Here is a 23879-nt window from a genome sequence, read left to right as displayed (position 1 = left end):
TCCCTTCTCTCCTTCTACAGCTCAGCCTGCACCCTTTGCTCCTCTGCTGCTATTCTCCTCACTGTGCCTCATTCTCATCTGTCCCGCTGTCGACCCTTGGCCCACGTCATCCTCCTGGCCTGGAATGCCCTCCCTCTGTACATCCGCCAAGCTAGCTCTCTTTCTCCCTTCAAAGCCCTACTGAGAGCTCACCTCCTCCAGGAGGCCTTCCCAGACTGGCCCCCTCCTTCCTCTCCCCATCCTCCCCCTCCCCATCCCCCCCGCATTACCTCCTTCCCCTCCCCACGGCACCTGTATATGTGTATATATGTTTGTACGCATTTATTACTCTATTTATTTATTTATTTATTTTATTTGTACATATTTATTCTATTTATTTCATTTTGTTAGTATGTTTTGTTTTGTTGTCTGTCTCCCCCTTCTAGACTGTGAGCCCGCTGTTGGGAAGGGACCATCTCTATATGTTGCCAACTTGTACTTCCCAAGCGCTTAGTACAGTGCTCTGCACACAGTAAGCACTGAATAAATACGATTGAATGAATGAATGAATGAATGTGGGCGAGTTAGGTGAGATCAATAAATACGATTGAATGAATGAATGTGCCAAGCACTGGTCTAAGTGCTGGGGTAGATACAAGGTAATCAGGTTGTCCATGTGGGGCTCACAGACCTAATCCCCATTTTTCCAGACGAGGGAACTGAGGCATAGAGAAGTTAAGTGACTTGCCCAAAGTCACGCAGCTGATAAGTAGCAGAGCTGGGATTAGAACCCATGACCTCTGACTCCCAAGCCCGGGCTCTTCTAGCCTGTAAGCTCCTTGTGGAGAGGGAATGTGCCTACCAACTCTGTTGCACGGTACTTTCCCAAGTTCTCTGCACACAGTAAGCGCCAATAAATACCACCAATCAATTAGCCGATACTCTAAATCAGTGTAGGGGACTTGCCATGGTGTCTTCGGCTCCTCTGTTTCGGAATGTTTGACTCTGACCCTGGATTATTCCTTGAACAATGAGTTCCTCCAGGATGTCTGATGAGGTCTGCCTCTCCCATCTCTGCAGGGGCTGTGGCTTCGCGATTAATCTGCCAATTGCCGGATCTTGAAAAAGACAAAACCAACAAAGTGACCAATAAAATGAAGAAGTGTGGAGACTATAAGCTTGTGGGCAGGGAACGTGTCCACTAACCCTGTTATGCTGCAATCTTCCAAATGCTTAGCACAGTGCTCTGCAGACAGTAGTACTGAATAAGCGCTAGTACAGTGCTCTGCACACAGGAAGCGCTCAATAAATACAATTGAATGAATGAATACAATTGCCCGATTGATCGTTACTCATGCTGAGACCAAAAAGAACAATATCTAATTTCACTCGTGTCCATTCCCTCTTAGCTTTAATGCTGCAGTTAAACACATCATGTGGTAACTTGGTAATTCTGTTTTTAAAGATCCCTTTGAGCTGGTTGAAATTCCCCAAATGATCAGAATAAAGGGACTCATTAACACAGTGCATTGTTTATTTCATAGCCCCTTATTAAAAAAAAAAACTTTCAAGTGCTGCTCTCTTCTACTTTATTGTTATAACAACACTTGGTCCTATGCACAGTGTTGCCTGCACTAATTAAGAAACTCAACTGCTACTAAGAATAAGCAATTCTTCTGGTAAACCCTTCTGAGTCGCAGTTTGGTTTCTCTGCTTTGGATACAAATGATAAACAGCGTGATGTTGCCAAGACATTTCTAGTTTTGCAATCCTGAGTTTACAATTACACCATCTGCTCAATCTACATTAGGAAGAAAGAGTCTCTAGACCAGATCTGAATTAGATTTCCATGTCACCCACCAATCTTTCGTGAGTGGCATTAAAGACCACCAGAAAGACTTTTTAGTATTTGTTAAGCACTAACTATGTGCCAAGCACTGTACTAAGCACTGGGTTAGATAAAAGATAATCACAGTCTCACAGTCTTAATCTAATCCCTCTTTAACAGATGAAGGAATTGAGGTTCCGAGAAGTTAAATGACTTGCCTAAGGTCACACAGCAGACAAGTGATGGAGTCAGGATTAAAATCCAGGTCTTTCTCACTCCCAGGCCTGTGTTCTATTCACTAAGCCCTGCTGCTTCTCGGCTTCGCTTCTCAAAGATCCCTTTATAATTTGCCCAGATAGAGAAGAGACCCTCCAAAAATCACCCGCGCTTGCAAATGAGGTATATTTTGAAGCTTTCTTTCAATATTTACTCTGCTCATTTATTTTGGGCCATTGCAATTTAATTTCAGTTCTCTGGGATGATATTTCACAGGGCACCAAGAACCGAGCTGTTGGAAATTCTGCCCAGGAGGAATTCTGCAGGATTTGCCCTATCTGCGCTTGGCGGAGATTCTGTGGAAAAAATCCTTAGCTTTACAGGTCAGAAAGACCGAAGTCCTGCTCAACTGTGGAAAAAAGTACCCACCACCCCAAACTTGAGATCGCATCTCCCCAAAGGTGGTCAGGAGCCTTGGGAAGCCATTTTAACTGACCTCGTATAAGTGACCGTGAATAACGACACTGCCTTCCTACAACCCCTCCTTCGGCAGTTGTTTTTCTAATTACCAGCGAGACACTTTCAGCCCATTCACAATTCAGACGTGAACAAATCCCTGCTTCTGAGTCCATTAGAGGGTTTTGTTTACGTCTCGAAGAGCCAGTTGCCCAAGTTACAGTAATTAGAGGCGCCTGGAACACCACAAGACATCTCAGTCTACTTGAATGACTGTCATGAGGGCTCCCTTTACCTCTGCCTGCCAAGTCTTCAGTTTAGCCATACGGCAGTGGGAGATGCAGCCAGCTTTGAGCCATACTAGCTGCCCCCTGGCACATAGAGTTACTTTCCCTTGGGAGAGAGCCATCATATTTTTCTTACAATTAGTTAAGGAAGAAATGAAAGAAATTGGAAAATTCACTGCACTCTCTCATTATAGCAGAGTGGGAGACAAGGTCAACCTTAACTAGCTTGCCAGCCTTGCCCAACACCCTTTCTCCTTGCCTCCATCCATCTTGTTTATTTATTCATTCAATCACATTTATTGAACACTTACTGTGTACAGAGCACTGTCCTCTGTACCTCGTTCTCGCCTGTCCCGCCGTCAACCCTCGGCCCACGTCCTCCCCCTGGCCTGGAATGCCCTCCCTCCACACATCCGCCAAGCTAGCTCTCTTCCTTCCTTCAAAGCCCTACTGAGAGCTCACCTCCTCCAGGAGGCCTTCCCAGACTGAGCCCCCTATTTCCTCTCCTCCTCCCCATCCCCCCCCACCCTACCTCCTTCCCCTCCCCACAGCACCTGTATATATGTTTGTACAGATTTATTACTCTATTTTACTTGTACATATTTACTATTCTATTTTATTTTGTTAATAAGTTTTGTTTCGTTGTCTGTCTCCCCATTCTAGACTGTGAGCCTGCTGTTGGGTAAGGACCATCTCTATATGTTGCCAACTTGTACTTCAAGTGCTTAATACAGTGCTCTGCACACAGTAAGCGCTCAATAAATATGATAAAATGGACTGTGAGCCTTGTGAGGGACAGGGACTGTGTCTGATCTAACAATTTGTAAATTGCAAAATTCCTAGTGCTTCCTAGTAACTGTTTATTATTATTATTCAGTGCCAAGTCTTCAGGACAAAAGCACAGTCCAGTCTAATAGTGCATCTTTTCCTAGTTCAACCAATCACTGGTATTTATTGAGTGCTTATTAGGTGTAGAGCATGGTACTATAAAGTAGACAGTGTCCCTGCCCACAAGGACTTTATAATCTAGTGGGGGAAAGGGAGTTAAGTCATGTGTCACCTGGCAGAAATAGGAGTAGCCAAAAAATGAGATGATAACCTAAATCAGAGGTAACACAGAGGACGTTTGTCTGGGATCAATCAAGTTCAATTTCAAGTGACTCACGAAGGGATTAAATACAATTTCTCACGCCAATAGATGTGGGTAATTAAAGGCAGGGGAAATTATGCCGCAGGAATAGATTGCAAGTCGTTTCCAAATACCACATGCACTAGGACTTAATTAGTCCTTTTATGTGAAATTTGAAGCTGATATTGTGGCTGTGATTTTTTTAAGAGCCACACAGATTTTGAATAGTTTAAAAAATGTAAATCTCTATTTTCAACAGCGTGCCATTTTAAAAGAGGAAGAATAAAGCCAAGGCACTCCACCGCCCATCAAAGAATGATAAGCGTTGACTCATCCATCCAACAGTTGTCAAGGACAGTTCGATCAATCAATCCTATTTATTGAGCGCTTACTGTGTTTAGGAGCACTGTACTGAGTGATTAGGAGAGTATGATACAAGAGAGTTGGTAAACACATTCCCTGCCCATAATGAGCTTATGGTCTTGATGGGGAGACTGGACAAGAACTGGTCAAACCATTACTGACAAGATGGGGCTGGGCACCTACCTTTGCTATCCCCAAAAGAAGGGTCAGGGAAGATAAAAGTTCCACACAGCCATCAGGGCCTCCTTACAAGACTCTCTGCACAAGGGAACACCTCCATTCATTCAATTGTATTTATTGAGTGCTTACTGTGTGCAGAGCACTGTACTAAGTGCTTGGGAAGTCCAAGTTGGCAACATATAGAGACGGTCACATATAGAGACGGTCAGCATAGAGACCTCCAGCATTGAGAGAGAAGACCCACACTGACCAGAAGAGTGGGTATCAAATCCCATTGGAGGGTGATTCTGTTCATGCATATGTAATGTATGTACATATCCCTAATTTATTTTCTCTAGAAGGTGAACTCCCTGTGGGCAGGGAATGTTCCTACCAACCTTTTGTGTATTGTGCTCTCCCAAGCACTTAGTACAATGTCCTCCGCACAGTAAGTGCTCAATAAATATGGTTGAATGATTGACTGATTCATGGATATTGGGGGAGGTTTCCAATGAGGGATCTTTTAATAATAGTAAACAACAGTAATAACTTGAAATTCGCTTAGCACTTGCATTTATTTCAAGGCATTTGATCTCATTTGGTTTTCATGACGTCCTTGAGAGGTAGAGACTCTTCAAATTAGTAAGAGGTCTGCTTAATTCGAAGCAGTTGGTCCAGTGATGTACTGCTAATGGAGTTGGCCAACAAAGGAATCTTGACTTTTTTTTTTAACATTGTGGAAGGTTGGCATCCATTGCTGATCTTTTTTTTCCTAATGGTATTTGTCATGTGCTTACTAGGTGCCAAGCACTGAACTAAGCTTTGGGATGGCTACAAGATGACACGGTCCCTGTCTCACATGGAGCTTTTAGCTGACTGATCATTCGTTGTTTCCTTTGGGATATTTTGTCACTCTGTGGCAATGTAAAAGGAGTCTCCAATGGAGACTTACTCCTCCCTGTTTATTAAAAAGGCAAAAAGAGAATGTTCATTTAAATAATTAGCAGGCAACCAGAAAGGCTTCTAGCTCCCAATTATTATTTCTTCAGACCTGAGCAATCGTCACAAGAAGTTATAACTGAAGGCTGGAGGGATTAGAGAAGCAGCATGGCTCAGTAGGAAAGAGCCTGGGCTTTGGAGTCAGAGGTCATGGGTTCAAATCCTGGCTCCACCAATTGTCAGCTATGTGACTTTGGGAAAGTCACTTAACTTCTCTGTGCCTCAGTTACCTCATCTGGAAAATGGGGATTAAGACTGTGAGCCTTACGAGGGACAACCTGATCACCTTGTAACCTTTCCAGCACTTAGAACAGTGCTTTGCACATAGTAAGCGCTTAATAAATGCCATCATTATTATTATTATTATTGGGATTGTGCCACTGACAGCGTAAAGCCCCTAACCTCACTGGGAACAACCACACAACTCCAGTCACAATGGGGAAAAAGTTCATTATTCATTTTTTTCATAGTATTTGCTAAGTGCTTACTGTGTGTCAGGCACTGTTCTAAGCTCTGGGGAAGACACAAGGACACAAGCTTATTAGGTTGGACACAGCCTCCGTCCCAACTGGGGCTCACAATCTAAACTAGACGGAGGAGGATTTGAGCCCCTTTTTACAGAATGAGGAAACTGAGCCACAGAGAAGTTAAGTGACTTGACCAAGGTCACACAGCAAGCAATTGGCAGAGCTGGGAGTAGGCCTCTGAGTCCCAGGCCCGTGCTCTTTCCACTAGGCCTCCCTGCTTCTCACTTCAGCTGCAACATTGAAAATTCACTGCAGTTAGCTCGCTTTAGGCGGTCAGATCTTCTTCTATACCTGTGTTGACTTGGTGCTCTCCGGGTTGGGGCCTTCTGGGAGCAGTCACGGGGCTGCCATTCCGGGCCTTCCCTTTCCATCCCACACCACTGCTCACGGGATCTCTGAAGGCTTCAGGCTCATCCTGGAAGGGAACGCTCACTTCCAGGCCAGATGCAACCTGGGAGAGAACCAGCAGGGAACTGTTTCAAGAGAAGAGGCTGTTTTAGGGGCAACTTTAGGAAAGAGCTTGTTAAAAATAATTACCATTATTAGTATTACTACAGTAGTAGCAATAATGTGTTTATTGAACACTTTTTAGGTGTCAAAGCATTCATTCATTCATTCAAGCGCTGAAGTAGATATGACAATCCCACCATATACCTACCCTTATATTCTGCCACTTTCCCTTATCTGTAATTTATTTTAATGCCTCTCTTCCACTAGATTGTAAGCTCCTTGAGGGAAGGGATGGTTTCTACCAACTCTACTGTACTCTCCCAAGAGCTAATTTACAGTGTTCTGCACACAGTAAATGCTCTAATAATAATAATTATTATTATTAATAATATTATAATAATAATATAATATTTTATTATTAATAATAAAAATAATCTCTACCTCTGTCCCTCTCAAGAGAGGTGTCTCTGTACCTCTCTTTCTCTCAAGAGGGGTGTCTCTGTCTCTACCTCTGTCTCTCTCAAGGTTCCCAGGCATGCTCTTCCCACCGCACACACAGTTTTTTGGTGCAAAATCTCTCGGGCGGCTTCTCAGTTATTCACGTAGTAAAAACATATTTTTCACACAGAGGAGATTTCCAGATGTTTTCCTACACATCAGGCGTATTTCCGAAACAGCTTCTTCTCAAAGCTCCGCGCATGCCCCAGACTTGGGCAGGAATGAAGAGGACTTGATGGGAGATGTCAAGTTAAATTCCATCCTCACAGTACCAGGGGTGAAAGTAGGTGATGATGGCATCTCCTGTGGAGGAATCTTGCTCCTTGAGAGCAGGGATCTGGATTACTTACTCTACTGTGCTCTCCCAAGTGCTTAGTACAGCATTTTGCACGAAGTAGGTACTCAGTAAATATCTCTGATTGACGGACTAAGACAGTGCATGGAGAAATTGGGGAACAGAAGACAACCAGTAAGTAGGCCTAAGTGGATAGAGGTAAAGGATCCTTGACAGTTTTTTACGTGCAGCACATGTTTCAGCCAAAGGTTAGAGAAGTAGCATGGCTTAGTGGATAGAACACGGGCTTGGGAGTCAGAAGGACCTGGGTTCTAATCCCAGCTTGGCCACATGTCTGCTGTGTAACACTGGGCAAGCCATTTCACTTCTCTGCCCCTCAGTTCCCTCATCTGTAAAATGGGGATTAAGACTGTGAGCCCCCTGTGGGACAGCGACTGTGTCCAATCTGATCACTTTGTATCTACCCCGGTGCTTGCAGCAGTGCCTGGCATATAGTAAGCCCTAAACAAATACCATAAAAAACAAACAAAAAGATAAAAACAAAAACAAAATCCCCCACTCTCCCAGCCCTCAGCTCCTGAGTCCCCGTGCATACCCTGGAAACCCCAGATGCATTGGCACAAGATTTCAATCATTCGATTGTATTTACTGAGCGCATACTGTGTGCAAAGCACTGAACTAAGCACTTGAGAAAGTACAATATAACAATAAAAGGGCACATTCCTTGACAAAAATGAGCTTACAGTCTGGAGGGGGAGACAGACATGAATATAAATAAATTGTAGATATGGATGTAAGTGCTGCGGGGCTGGGAGTGGAGATGAATAAAGGGAGCAAGTCAGAGGGAAGCAGAAGGGAGTGGGAGAATAGGAAAGAGGGGAGCAAGTCAGGGAAGGCCTCTTGGAGGTGATGTGCCTTCAATAGGCTTTGAAGAGGAGGGCACAGTTGGACATGAGGATTTGGAAGATTCTGGGGAGAAGTGGGGGGCACGGGAGAATCAGAGTTACCTTGGGGTCCTCTTCCCAGCCCTTCTTGGATTCCGGGAGAGGCTGTGGCTTCTTGGCTGACTGAGAAGCTCCGCAGCCCATGGAGGGGCCCTTGGGTTCAAAGGCTGCGTCCAAGCCCCTGGACCCTTCCGGCCCCACGGCAGCCGCACCCAGGGCCCAGCACTCTGTCAGCAGCTTCCCAACCTCCTGCAGGGCTATCGCCGAGGCCCTGGGCCGTTGCTACCAACAAAGGAGCCGTCCAGAGTCGGACCCGTGGCCTCAGAGTTAGCTGCGGGATCCTTGGCAGTCAGTCAGTTATTCAATTCTATTTACTGAGTGCTTATTGGGTGCTGAGTATGGTCTTAAGTGCTTGGGAGAGTACAACATAACAACAGACGCATTCATTCATTCAATTGCATTTACTGAGCACATACTGTGTGCAGAGCACTGGAGAGGACAGTAGAACAATATGACAGACACAGTCCCTGCCCACAACGAGCTTAGGGTCTAGAGGATGAGCTTTGATCTGAAGGGCTGGTCGGTCCTGCTCTCTGCAGGGGCCAGCTGGCCACCAAGCATCTCCCTCTTCCCCGTCCTACCCCGTGGCCTAACTTAACCCCCAACCCCTGCCCTCACCAGGACCAATTAATTTTGTGCCAAATGGAGGACAATTAGAACTGAACAGCAAACAGGCTGTTTGATCTCTGCAATGCTTGATAAAATCTCGTGATGGGGGTCAGCTTTGAACTATGAATTCAAGAGACTGCTCCACAGACCCTCAGGCCTTGCTGTAGACCGAATGAGGCTGGGAGTCCAGTCCGGAAAGCTGCGTTAGTGACTCTACTCCCTCAGGAGGAAACCCATGGGGGCATCTGGTTGGCACTTCTGGTGGCATGGAATGGGTCTGTTTATTGTTATAGCATACTCTCCCAATGCTTAGTAAAGTGCTCTGCACATAGTGAGCCCTCAATAAATATCAATGACTGGCTCAGCCAGGCCTCGGGTGTGAAAATTAACCCAGTCATTCAGTCAATCGATGGCTACTGTGTTCCAAAGGTCTTGGGAAGGGAACACTAAGGCTCTGGAAAAAGAACCACCCCCTACCCCCTCAACACCCAAGTTCTTTTTTTTATGGTATCTATTAAGTACTTACTACATGCACTTGAGCACTAAGCACTGGGGTAGAGACAAGCTAATCAGGTTGGATACAGTTCTTGTCCCACAAGAGACTCACAGTCTTATTTTCCAGCATCATTATATTGGTAATTTACTTATTATATCCACTGGCCCGAGTTTATGTGGATATGGGTTCAGTCCCTTCAGAACTATCAGATCCCTCCTGGAGCTGGACATTTCCAAATGTGGCACTGACAGTTGCAGGCCCCCAGATACCATAAAAAAAAGAACCTAGGTTGTGGGGGGTTCTTTTTCCAGAGCCTTAGTGTTCCCTTCTCAAGACCTTTGCGGATATAATGAATAAATTACGGATATAATAAATGAGTTGCGGGTCTAGTAAATGAATTACAGATATAGTAAATGAATTACGGATATAAGGAATAAATTGCAAATGTAATAAATAAATTGCAGATATAATGAATAAATTATGGATATATTAAATAAATTACTGATATAATGAATAAATTACCGGTATAATGAATGACTTGCTTCACTTGGAGCTGGGATCATCATCATCATCATCAATTGTATTTTGAGAACATGGGTCCTGTGACTTCCAGCCCGTGCTCTATCCACTAGGTCACACTGCCTCTCGTTCCAGGTTCAGGTCTGACTGGACAGACCCCTGCTAAATGGTGCATATGATGTCATCACGCTATGTTGCAACATATGTGACACCATGTGCAATTGGGTCTGTTTGCATTTAGTGGCTCTGCTAGGCGATATCGAGGAGAGTGTGCCAGTGGCCAACAGCAGGGCTTGGCTTCCCTTGGCTTCCTCAAGCCCCCATGACACTCAACACCAGATCCTGAGTAGCCCTGGTGACTACATTCACTCCTGGGGGCCTGAAACTGCTAGGGCCACATTTGGAAATATCCAGCTCCAGGGGGGAACTTGTAGTTCTGAAGGGACTGAACCTATGTCCACATAAACTTGGGCCAGTGGCTTCAGTCAACAGACAAACTAACGATGCTTCATATCCATAATTCACTTGTTATAGCCATAATTCATGTATTGTACCCATAATTCATGTATTATACCCATAATTCATGTATTATATCTGTAATTCATTCACTGTATCTGTAATTTATTCATGATACCGGTAATTCATTCACTATATTGGTAATTTATCTATTATATACATAATTTATTCATTATATCTGCAGTTTATTTATTATATTTGCAATTTATTCCTTACATCCGTAATTCATTGATTATATCTGTAATTCATTGATTATATCTGTAATTCATTGATTATATCTGTAATTCATTTACTAGATCCGTAATTCATTGATTATATCTGTAATTTATTCATTATAGCCACAATTTATTCATTACATCCACAATTTATTCTCCATATCTGTAATTAATATTTCTATGATTCATTTATTAGATCCCTAATCAGTTAATTAGATCCATAATTTCTTTCTTATGTCCAACATTTATTATATCCATAATTTTTTTTACTATATCTCTAATTTATTATATCCAGAATTTATTTATAATATCATCTGTTTCCCCCTGTAGCCTCTAAACTCACTGTGGGCAGGGAACAAATATTGTACTCTCCCAAATGCTTATTAGAGTGCTCTGCACACAGTATGCACTTAATGAATACAATCTATCAGTCTATCATGGAGCATCCTATTACTAGGAAGACGACTTGGCCTTTTTCCCTGTTCTTCATCTCGGATCTGCTTCACGAGGAACGCCAAGACTCCTGGAGTGAGGAAGCCCTCCCCAGAGCCCACTCGCAGTCCAAGCAGCTGGGATTCAATCGTCCACTGGAAAATTCTGACACGATTCTGGCTCCTAACGGCCCATCACCCCATTGATCGCTCGCTCACGGCAGTCTTGGAAAGCGATTCTTTCCAGAGTGCTCTCATCCCTGTTCTCAGAGGAGAGGAGTCCCTGAAGTTTTAGTCTTTGGAATCCTGGTGGGGAAGGGGGTTGTCATGGTAATGGGGCCAGCGCCTTTAGAAGATTCACAAATCCGCCTGTGAACTTTGGCGTTTCAAAAACGAATGAACGGTTGCGGAAAATCGTAGCAAGATTTCTCGCCTTGCCCTGAAAAATCAGAACGTCCACCCGGAGGTTCTGTGGGGACCTGTGGGCTGAGTTTTGCAATGATCACGGCAGGGAGATAAAGAGACTGGGGTTCAAAGTGGGGATGCTGAAGACTTGAGGGGTTTGGGTATTCCTCTTTGGACAACGTGGTTCTAGCTGAAATAAACAACTATATAAATGTGCATGATGACCATTATCTGCCAAATCTCGGCATTAAGCCATAGACTTGATGTGCGAAGGCAGAATAAATACTGTGAGAAAATACCAATTTTAGGCTATTATCTCAGGGACAGGTCACTTACCACTGCTTATGGTTATAAAAATCTCTGAGAATTGTGCTAGTCTAATTCAGAGCTTCCACAAGAATGGCTATTAAACCACATTAGGACATTAAATGGGTTTAATGCTGCACAATAAGCTTATTTGGAGACGTGTAGAGTTGAACAATGCATGCTGAATGTCTGGTGGAAAGGCTTCGGCTTGTTGCTAAGTACACTGGGGAGTCTGCCCGCAATTAAGGAAAAGTAATATTTAAATTCTGGTTTCCATTTTCAGCCCTGTGAACACAGGCACGATTGCAGCATTTTCTGGTGGGTTGTTCCCGGCTGATCCTGACAGAATTTGTTTGACTCTCTAGGGGTGTTTGGTTGAGTGAAAACATGCAGGGGCAGGGAGGAGATGAAAGATTGTTACAGGATTAAGTCTTGGCTCACAGAAATACAAAGGAAATTCTATTAAATGGCTTCCAGTAGCATTTTTTTTATGGTATTTGTTAAGCACTAACTACATGCCAGGCACTCTACTCAGCTCTGGGATTGATACAAACAAATCAGGTTGGACACAGTCCCTGTCCCACATGGGGCTTACAGTCAATCCCCATTTTCCAGATTAGAGAACTGAGACACAGAGACGTGAAGTGACTTGCTCAAGGTCACGCAGCAGAAACATGGCAGAGCAGGGATTAGAATCCAGGTCCTTCTGACTCCCGGGCCTGGGTTCTAGCCACTAGGCAATGCTGCTTCTCTGGTACTGTTGTCCCTAAGGTTGCTGGGAATTGGACATCCCAGGGAATTCCACATCCCAGGACATGTGTGGAATTTCTGCACATGTGCAATAGTGCCCTGGTGGCTGGAATGCACTTTGAGTTTTCTGAAATGGTGGGGAAGAGGGTAGGGAGAGTTTCTTCCCGAGTATTGTCCTAATCAGGCACAGTAAGCACTAAATACATTAACAACAGCAACAACAATAGTAATAATCATAAAGCCCCTCGACTGTGAACTCGTTGTGGGCAGAGAATGCATCTGCTAAATTGTTTTATTATACTCTCCCAAGTGCTTATGACAGTGCTCTGCACACAGTAAGCATGCAATCAGTATGACCGAACGATTGCTCTGCATACAATACGTGTTCAATATACAATTGGCACAGAGTAAGTGCTTAACAAATACCATTATTATTATTAAGGAACATATTATTATTATTATTAAGGAGGAGCAGCATGGCTTAGTGGACAGAGCCCGGGCTTGGGACTCAGATTTCAGCGTGGCTCAGTGGAAAGAGTACGGGCTTTGGAGTCAGAGGTCGTGGGTTCAAATCCCGGCTCCGCCAACTGTCAGCTGGGTGACTTTGGGCAAGTCAGTTGACTTCTCTGTGCCTCAGTTACCTCATCTGTAAAATGGGGATTAAAACTGTGAGCCCCCGGTGGGACAACCTGATCAGCTTGTAACGTCCTCAGCACTTAGAACAGTGCTCTGCACATAGTAAGTGCTTAACAGATACCATCATCATCATCAATAGAGAGGGAGCCAGACATTAATGTGAATAAATCATCAAGCAAAAGATTAGCAGCAAATGAATGAGTTTGATAAGGGATTTTTAAGCGAATTTGTATGTCTTTTGGTCTTCCTGAAATCGCTGCTCAAGGAAAGCAGTCCCTTGCCTAGTGGTAGTCTGAGGACGGATTTTTTTGTCTGCTGTTGTCATCCAAGCAACAGTTGTCAAAACGCAGTGGGAAGTGATGAAAATAGCCACGAGAGGGCAATGAAGTCTTAGTGATCTTGTTGTGGTAAGAACCCTATTGGCACTGTATTCAAATCAATCAGTGGTATTTATTGAACGCTTACTATAATGCAGAGCACTGTACTAAGCCCTTGAGCGAGTACAATGCAACAGAATTAGGAGATAGGCCCATACGAGCAAATCAACTACAAGCCTCATCTTTGCTGAAGTAAACTGTAAAAGGATCCCACACCATCAGTAAGCTATTACGGGGTTGAACCATCAATCTATCAGTCAGTGAACTCTTACCATGTGCAGAGCACCCTACTAAGCATTTGGGAGAGTTCAGTACAACAGAGTTAGATGCTTTCCCTCCCCACAACAAGCTTTCAGTCTAGAGAGGAGACTGGCATGGCAAGAAATTACAGATGTATATGTTTATACATGTTATGGGAGTGGGCGGCATGTTCCATCTACCATATCTTACATATAATAATAATAATAATGACATTTATTAAGCACTTACTATGTGCAAGGCATTGTTCTAAGCGCTGGGGGTATACAAGGTGATCAGGTTGTCCCACAGAGGGCTCACAGTCTTCATTCCCATTTTACAGATGAGGTACCTGAGTCCCAGAGAAGTGAAGTGACTTGCCCAAAGTCACACAGCTGACAAGAGGCAGAGCCGGGATACGAACCCATGACCTCTGCCTCCAAAGTCCGTGCTCTTTCCACTGAGCCACGCTGCTTCTCTATGCTAGATATCTACATATGCTAGATTTTGTTCCTTGAGGGCAGGGATCATGCCTCAGTTTCCTCATCTGCAAAATGGGGACTCAATCCTACTCCCTCCTATTTAGAAAGTGAGCCCCGTGTATGACAGGGACTGTGTCTGACCTGATTATCTCGTATCTATTCAGCGTTTGGCACACTGCAAGCGTTAAACAAATACCACAGTTATTACTAATTGTGCTCGATAATACTATTGATCTACTGATGGCTCTTGCTCTATCCGGGAATAGCAGTCAAGAGTAAGGTACGGTGGTCTTAATCAATCAGTGCTATTTACTGATTGCTTACTATGTACAGAGGACTGTACTAAGTGCTTGGGAGAGTATAATACAACAGAATTAACAGATGCGTTCTCCGCCCATAACGAGCTTACAGCCTAGAGGATGATCTTACAGTCTAGAAGATGAGCTGTTATTATTATTATTGTTTTTATTTTTAATAAAAGACCTCTGAGTACCTTGATTTGGCGGAGTTGATTTAGGTGATCAGAAATTCTGGATTCACCATGAGCCTGACTACTCTTACTCTGAAAAGTCCAATTTTACTCTAACTTCAGGATGTGGCCAGTCCAGAGGACCCCCAAACAGATGACTCCTCATGGTTTTGGGGCAGAGTACTGGTCCTCAAACCTCTCTGTATCCATAAGAATCCTCAAAATGGGAGGAGAGTCCCCGACTAACCCCACCCACCTGTAGTATCGCCCAAGGTCACACAGCTGGTAAGGGCAGAGTCAGGATTAGAACCCAGGTCCTCTGACTCCCAGACCAGATTATCTCTGGCAGGTTGTGGCTGTGAGATGGAGATAAAATGATGGCTACCAAAATTCTGGATCTGACTACGTCATTCATTCATTCAATCGTATTTATTGAGCACTTATTGTGTGCAGAGCACTGTACTAAGCACTTGGGAAGTACAAGTTGGCAACATATACAGACAGTCCCTACCCAACAATGGGCTCACAGTCTAGTTGGGGGGGACAGAGAACAAAACAAAACTGTATGGTAGTATATACTTGGAGTGTTTTTTGGCATTTGTTAAGTACTTATTATGTGTCAAGCACTATTCTAAGGGCTGAGGTAGATAGATACAAGTTAATGAGGTTGGATGCAGTCAAAGTGGAGCAAATAGTCAAGTAGGAGGGAGAACACCATTTTGCAGTTGAGGAAACTGAGGCACAGAGAAATTAAGTGCTCAATGTTGCACAGCAGGCAATTGGTGGAGTCGGGATTAGAACTCAGGTCCTCTTGCTCCCAGGTTCATGCTTTACCTACTATTCTTTCAGTTAAAAGGGTAAAAGCGTGGCCTAACACTCAGAGATGTGTTGGCTACTTAGGATGAAAAAGAACAGATTAAACCTCCCAGTGATGGGGGCTCTGAAGGAGGATGACTTGACTGTTAATAATCAAGAAAAGTCAACTGCATAAATCAATAAAATAAAAAATGTTTCCATAGTATCCTGGTTGGAACCACTTGGTCACTGGCTGAGGGTGAATTCTCAGCATTTCTACAGAGAAATACCTGCCTCAAGAACATAATCCCTAGGAGTGTCAAAATGTTCTCAAACAAATTCCTCAATCTAAATGCAATTTTCTCCCAGGAAACCATCTGGAATAGACTCACAGGCTACTGCTTCAGACAGATCAAAAAAAAATCTCTCTCACATCTTCCTGAGAACCTCTCCTTTGCTAAGTAATCTGGGTGTCAAAGGCCCAACCTCATTCTTTGCTGTAGGTCTCTGAGCATGCTCTCTGACCGTAGCTATTCTTATGGGTACAAAATGGTTGCATTGAGACTATGAGTTATCCTCTTTATCCTGCTTCTTCAACTCTTCACCCTTATTAGCTGGCATCTCAATATTTTTAATGGTATTTGTTAAGTGCTCATTCAGGTACTGTACTAAGTGTGGGGTATATACAAGCTAATGAGGCTGGACACAGTCTGTGTCTTAATCCCCATTTTATAAATGAAGTCAGTGAGTAACAGAGAAGTGACTCACCCAAGGCTACAGAGTAGACAAGTGGAGAGGCCAGGATTAAAACTCAAGTCCCTCTGACTCTGAAATCCATGCTCTATCCACAAGACAATGCTGCTTCTCTAAATGATTAACCCTAACCTCTCCGGGGACTCCACAGAACGGATCCATATAAACCCACCACATTGAACCAGTGGTATTCACTTGGGCCGGCAGTCGGTAAAGATTACTGAGGAATAAATCCAGTATGTCTGGGCCAGTTATGGCCACCGTTAGGTGGTAGGCCTTCCCTGGTAGCCAGGATTCCTGTGGGACATGGCTATTCTGAGGATGTAAAGAGCTGGGCCAATGGAAACGCCTCAGAACTGAATCCTTCCGAAATTCTCAAATCAAAGGGATGACAATCCACTCTGTTCCTAATTGCTGGCTCTACCCAGCTCCTAATTATTTTATTAACTACCACCATTTAATAAGTCTAGGATTCTCTTCAGAATTCCCCATAGGAATCATCTTTCCTGAGAAAGTTTTCCAATTTTTAATGGCATCTAATAAAGTTTTAGGAATAATTCATTTGCCTAACTAATCTCCCGCCAACATTTTTTTTAAAGCTTGAAAAGAAAGCCCACAGATGACAATTTGCTCAGTCTCTGATACACACATTTTGGGTTCAAACAAGGAATAACTTACTCCAACTTCTCAGGTACAACCTCCCTTTAGAGATTAAAGAGTCTGGACATTTTCATAATTTTCCATCTACAATTTTGCCTTGGAACATTTCTGAAAGGTGAAACAAGTTGTTAACCACTAAGAGGAAGGTTAATAACCCACATTTTCATGTAGTTACTAAATTATAAGGTGGTAATGGGTAAAGAGAGTGGAAGAGAAGCATTCATTCATTCAATCATATTTATTGAACACTTACTGTGGCTTAGTGGAAAAGTATGGGCCTGGGAATCAGAGGACCTGGGTTTTAATCCCGGCTTCCCAACTTGCTTGCTGTGTGACCTTTGGCAAGTCACTTAACTTCTTTATGCCTCAGTTCCCTCATCTGTAAAATGGGGATTAAGACTGTGAGGCCCATGTGGACAGGGACTATGTCCAACATGTTTACCTTGTATCTACCCTGGCGTTTAGTGAAGTGCCTGGCACACAGTAAGCACTTAACAAATGCCATGAAACGAATAAACAAAAATAACAACAGAATTGGTAGACTTTCCCTGCCAACAAAGAGCTTCAGAAGAAGTTCCACAAATCTGATGAGCAAATTCATTCATTCATTCAGTCGCATTTATTGAGCGCTTACTGTGTGCAGAGCACTGTACTAAGCGCTTGGGAAGTACAAGTTGGCAACATACAGTGATGGTCCTTACCCAAAATGGAGTTCTGATGATAATCCCAAACCTTAATTTGAATGTAGACCCCTGCAAAGTCAGGACCACAGTGTCCAGTGCTTAGAACAGTACTTTGCACATAGTAAGTGCTTAATAAATGCCATCATTATTATTATTATTGGGCCTAAGTGCAAAAACGAGGTCAAGAGAACTAAGCAACTGCTGTTTGCTGAGAGGAAACTGGGCAACCACAGACAGGGCGGGTGGGAAGAAATTTCTGAGCTGAAACAGAACTCAGCACACATGGGTTTTCAGTAAATATGGAATCAATCAATTAACCCACATATGGCTCTGGCCAAGACCAGTTGTTTTTGGATGATCTCGGATAACACTTCACGGAGAAAGCAGTCATCACTTCAAGATGATTCCCACATTTTGCTAACCAAGTAGCAGAAAGGCTAGGCTTCCACCGGGGTGGGTGAGAGAAGGAAAGAGGTGTATATTAAGGGTGAGGAGGGGAGCCAGAGGGAGGCAGGAAGAGGACAGAAGGGAGAAACTGGTGTGAAGATACAAGGGGAGTGGGAATGAATCAATCGATCAATAAATCAGTTTATTAAGTGCTTAGTCCGTGCAAAGCATTGTATTTGGGAGGGTACAGTACAACAGAGTTAGCAGACATGTTCCCTGCCCACAATGAGCTTACAGTCTAGAGGGGAAGACAGACATTAAAATAAATAATTAAAATATATAATTGAAAAATATATACATAATAGAAGAGACGGTGAGAAAGAGAGGTGGGCAGAGACAGATGGAGACCCAACAAGACATGAAATATCAGAACTTGACTGAGGCCATTAGTAGGCCAGATGAAAGGCCCGTCCAGGAGGGTATCCTGCCTGCAAAATGGCAACAGGATGCTTGCACAGCCACGCCACTGTTGTCCTCCTAGACAAGAGGGCAGCTTGGCCTAATGGAAAGAATTTGGGTTTGAGAGAACTGTAATAGTGACCACCCACTGCCCCTAGGTAGAAAGAAACCCAACGAGGTTTTAAAAATAATAATAATGATGGCATTTTTTAAGCTCTTACTATGTGCCAGGCATTGGGATAGATACAAGGTTATCCAATTGAAGGCAGTCCCTGTTCCACAGGGGGTTCACAGTCTTAATCCCCATTTTACAGATGAGGTAACTCAGAAGTAAAGTGACTTGCCTAAGGTCTCACAGCTGACAAGTGGCAGAGCCAGTGTTAGAACCCAGGTTATTCTGGATCTCAGGCCCTTGCTCTATCCATTACACCACACTGCTTCTCAGGGGTTCATGGGGAAGCTCACTGTGGGCGGGGAACATGCCTACCACCTCTGTTATATTGTACTCTCCCAAGTGCTTAGTACAGTGCTCTGCACACAGTAAGTGTTCAATAAATACCATTGATGATTGACTGATTGATCCCCAGTCACTCAACAGGTAGATTTGCCCACCAAAGTCTGGGTGAACCAATCATTGGAGGGGGAGGGAATGATGATGATGGCATTTATTAAGCACTTATTATGTGCAAAGCACTGTTCTAAGTGCTGGGGAGGTTACAAGGTGATCAGGTTGTCCCACAGGGGGCTCACAGTCAATCCCCATTTTACAGATGAGGGAACTGAGGCACAGAAAAGTTAAGTGACTTGCCCAAAGTCACACAGCTGACAGTTGGTGGAGCCAGGATTTGAACCCATGACCTCTGACTCCAAAGCACGGGCTCTTTCCACTGAGCCACACTGCTTCTCTAAGGACATGTTAGGGAAGGACAGGAAAGGACATGTTGCCCACCAATGTTTTAATCGAAGGGATCCAAAAACCCAAAGTTGCCTGGAAGCCATTCACTATCGAGAGAGTAGTACATTAGCTAATCATGAACCTCCAGGGAGAGGGAGTCTTGGACAGTTAAATCCAGATACAATTCATAATAATAATGGCATTTATTAAGTGCTTACTATGTGCAAAGCACTGTTCAAAGCACTGGGGAGGTTACAAGGTGATCAGGTTGTCCCACATGGGGCTCACAGTCTAAATCACCATTTTACAGTTGAGGTAACTGAGGCACAGAGAAGTGAAGTGACTTGCCCAAAGTCACACAGTTGACAAGTGGTGGAGCTGGGATTTGAACCCATGACCTCTGACTCCAAAGCCCGGGCTCTTTCCACTGAGCCACGCTGCTTCTCTACTTACTTCTCTACTTCTCTTCATACTGCATCTGACCTGTCTCAGTCAGTAGTCTAGCCTACCCACAGTGCTCCAAATAATCACTCACCTCTTTCTTGCAACTAGGTAAATTTGGCCATAGAGATCAAAGTTTATAATTAATTGCTAGCTTAGACCGTAATGAAGAATATGAAGACAGCACATAAGGACTGATGCCTAGTAGATAGAACACAGGCCTGAAAGTCAGAAGGACCTGTATTCTAATCCCAGCACTGCCACCTGTCCGCTGTGTGACTTTGGGCAAGTCGCTTAACTGCTCTGTGTTTCAGCTACCTCATCTGTACAGTGGGGATTAAGATTGTGAGCCCCATGTAGGACATGGACTATGTCCAGACCGAATAGCTTGTATCTATCCCAGCGCTTAGTACAGTGTTTGACACATAGTGCTTATCAAATTCAATAAAAAAAGAACTAGAAATGATGTTTTGCTGTTTGGGATGTTGCCTTGTGACAAGCCTACAGTTTTGCTCGTATTTAGCAGCAATTTACTTTCTGCAAAATTTGGTCAGAGGGCAGGTGAACAATATGCCTTTGTCACAACTATATCATTCCTGCATAAAAGGAATCTGGGCCGCTTCCAAGTCAGCTGGGAACTTTCGATAGCAGAAACCCATGGCTAAGAAGAGCCAGGTATCCCTAAACAGTGTGGATGGGAAAAGGAATAATGAGAATCACTCATATTAACTTCTGAAGTGCCCCCATCCTAGATAAAAGATTCAACAGAGAGCAGGATATAGGATAAGAAAGAATATGTTGGCTCTGAATGATTTGAACGGTTAAATACCTCAGAATGGTGTTTCACTCGTAATGATAGAATGAAAAATAGGGCAGGAATTCTCCAGTGGCGTTCCGTAGACAGAGAACTTGGTTTGTTACTCATTTTCTAAGCAGTGAGCTTTGTGACCATAGCCTCTTTGCATTGAATTGAATCTTGCCTTCACATACCTACATGTAATTCCAAGATGTTGAAGGCAAGATGGGAGTGCTTGGAGTGAAGTGGACATTTTGCTTTCATTCTCCTCATAGAAAGCATTGTTCAAGTGTCTCACCTTTCTCCTTCTGCCCACGTAAGAAGCACAGAATAGGTTCAGATGGAGGAAAACTACTTGATTCAATTCTTTCTCCACACTGACTTGCTTTGAATTTACTTCACAAGGAGTTTTAGCCAATGACCCAGCTGGCTAGGCAGAGAGTGTTTATTCATGCTAATGACTTCCACTTACACTATCCATGAGTCATAGTAGAGAGAATGTATGACTAAAAGGTGCAACCCATGCTAAAGTTTGAAAATAAGTGGAAAGACTGAGAGCCTAATGCCCTAGGGGGAAATCAAAACTGGACATGACTCAATTTTCAAATCCTGTTCCACGGCTTTCTCAGCCTTTAAAAACTGGGCCCTTGGACTAGCTCTGGCATGAATAGAACGTCCTGTCTTGGACTAATCAAGATGAAATCCTTTGGTTTAATCGGAGGCTCCACACTAAATCCTCTCTCACTCCCATGTAAGAATCTCTGCACCATTTTTAGGAGCAGAGTGGACTAGTTGACAAAGCACCAGCCTGGAAGCCAGAAGGACCCCGATTCTAATCCTGGCTCTGCCATTTGTCTGTTGTGTGTGACCCTTTGCAACTCACTTCACGTCTCTGTGCCTCAGTTCCCTCAGCTGTATAAGGGGGATGAAGACTGCGAGCCCCATGGGGGACGGGGACTGTATCCACCTCATTTTGCTTGTATCCACCCCAGAGCATAGTACAGTGCCTGGCACATAAGTAAGCACTTAACAAATACAATTAAAACTAAAATCAAATGCTCGCAGTGGGCAGGGAATGCATCTGTTATATTGTTCATTCTTTCAATCTGATTAGTTGAGCATTTACTGTGTGCAGAGCACTGTACTAAGCATTTGGGAGAGTACAATTTAATGACAGATTCCCTGACTACAGCTAGCTTACACTCTCTCCCAAGCGCTTAGTACTGTGCTCTCCACACAGTAAACGCTCAATTCAATTCTTCTGGTGACTGAGCCCTGCCTCAATGTTCAGACATGACCAACAGCCACCTTGACCAGGAGCGAATAAACCACCCCCACTTTGTGTCAAACTTGCTGCTGATCTTGCCAGTTCTTGTCAGAAATAACCACAGACCAAAATTCCATTTAAAGCATTCTTCAAGGTGGGGGGAAATGGATCTATTCAAGTCTATTTATATCTACTAATGGTCTATTTATATCTATTAATGTCTGTCTCCCCCTCTAGATTGTGAGCTCGTTGGGGCAGGGGATGTGTCTGTTTATTGTTGTATTTTACTCTTCCAAGAGCTGAGTACAGTTCTCTGCATACGGTAAGTGCTCAATAAATGCGCTTGAATGAGTGACTGTGCTGACCACTGTAGGAAGAGCTGGAGTAGATTCGTGTTAATCAGGTTGGAACACAGTCTCTGTCCCACATGGGGCTCACAGTCTAAGTAGGAGGGAGAATAGGTATTGAATTCCCATTTTACAGAGGAGTGAACTGAGTGACAAAGAAGTTAAACGACTTGCCCAAGGTCACTTGGCAGAGCCAGGTTTAGAACCCAGGTGCTCCAACTCCCAGGCCCATGGTCTTTTCACTATGCTTTGCGGCAATTACTGTGGGTGAAAGGGTTTGGTATCCAGGCCGTAATGTCATGTTCACTTCTAATCATCTGGAAAATGGGGATTAACAATTGAGCCCCATGTGGGACATGGATTGTGTCCAACCTGAATAGCTTGTATCTACTCCAGCGCTTAGTATGGTGCTTGGAAAATAGAAAGCATTTAACAAATGCCATAAAAAAAGAGGAGCCTGGCTCTATTATAATCAGTCATGCCAATTTTTTTTTGTCTACCTAGGAGCCAGTATGCATTTCAGAATGGGATTGTGATGTGATATAAAATTGGGAGCCTGCCCTGGGCACAGATAATTATACATGCAGCTACTCTACATTTACACCGTTTATTCACCCCTCCCTCAGCTCCACAGCTCGTATGTCCATATCGGCAATTTATTTATTTATTGATATTTATTGATATTCCCTTCCTTCCTCTCCCCCTCGTCCCCCTCTCCATCCCCCCCTTGCCTCCTTCCCTTCCCCACAGCACCTGTATATTTGTATATATGTTTGTACATATTTATTACTCTATTTATTTATTTTACTTGTACATATCTATTCTATTTATTTTATTTTGTTAGTATGTTTGGTTTTGTTCTCTGTCTCTCCCTTTTAGACTGTGAGCCCACTGTTGGGTAGGGACTGTCTCTATATGTTGCCAACTTGTACTTCCCAAGCGCTTAGTACAGTGCTCTGCACAAAGTAAGCACTCAATAAATACGATTGATTGATTGATTGATTGATTTTAATGTCTGTCTCACCCTTTGGACTGTAAAGTCCTTGTTCTCAGGGAACGGGTCTACCAACTCTGCTGTACTGTACTCTCCCAAGCACTTAGTACAATGCTCTGCACACAGTAAGCACTCAATAAATGCGGTTCATTGTCTCAGAATCCCTCATTCGTTACGTTGAAGTGAAGATGGTTAAAATCACACTCATGTCTTCCCCGTCTCTGACTCCTGATTTTTCTTGCCTGTCCTACAGGGTCAAACGGCTCTATTGGCTATGAAACAAGAAAGTATGGAAAGAACACTTCTTCATTTAACTGCAAATTGCTCTCTGTACTTTACTCTCCAAACCTCCTTTGCCAACACTTTCTTCAAGTGAGGTACTATGTGTGGAAAGCCTGAATAATTTTTAATGGATTAGGTACTCTTCCATCACACTTTTCTATTTACACCTCTCTCAAGCTGGTGTATATATATGTGTGTGTGTATATATATAAAATCTGGGTATGTTTATAATATGGGGGCATATGCTCATAAATATTCATAAGTCGGTTCATACATAAGTGAATAAATTAACTTCTCTAACATCACCAGAGTCTGTTTATAGAATTTCCCTGCAGCCCCAGTTGGGTTTCACCTCATAAAGTTCCTCTAAGACACCTTTCCTCAACTAACACTCTGCAAAGATGCTGCCTAGGCTCAGTGTAGAAGAGAAAAACAGGTAAAGTCAATGTAGATGAAAAGGACTGATTCGCATGGCCTAATGG

General features: G+C 43.5%; 1 protein-coding gene across 1 annotated transcript in view; it reads right to left on the bottom strand.

The window, feature by feature from the left end:
- Positions 1–23879, bottom strand: part of STMND1 (stathmin domain containing 1) — an 85799-nt gene that overhangs the window by 3869 nt on the left and 58051 nt on the right. Inside the window, 1 exon segment of the mRNA XM_038770726.1 lies at positions 946–1097. Within this exon segment, the coding sequence (XP_038626654.1) occupies positions 946–1097 (152 nt within the window).

This window comes from Tachyglossus aculeatus, chromosome X2, assembly GCF_015852505.1.
Source record: "Tachyglossus aculeatus isolate mTacAcu1 chromosome X2, mTacAcu1.pri, whole genome shotgun sequence".
In the NCBI taxonomy this organism is placed as follows: Eukaryota; Metazoa; Chordata; class Mammalia; order Monotremata; family Tachyglossidae; genus Tachyglossus; species Tachyglossus aculeatus.
The sequence above is the reverse complement of the archived record's forward strand: the minus strand, read 5'-3'. Positions and strand labels throughout refer to the sequence as shown.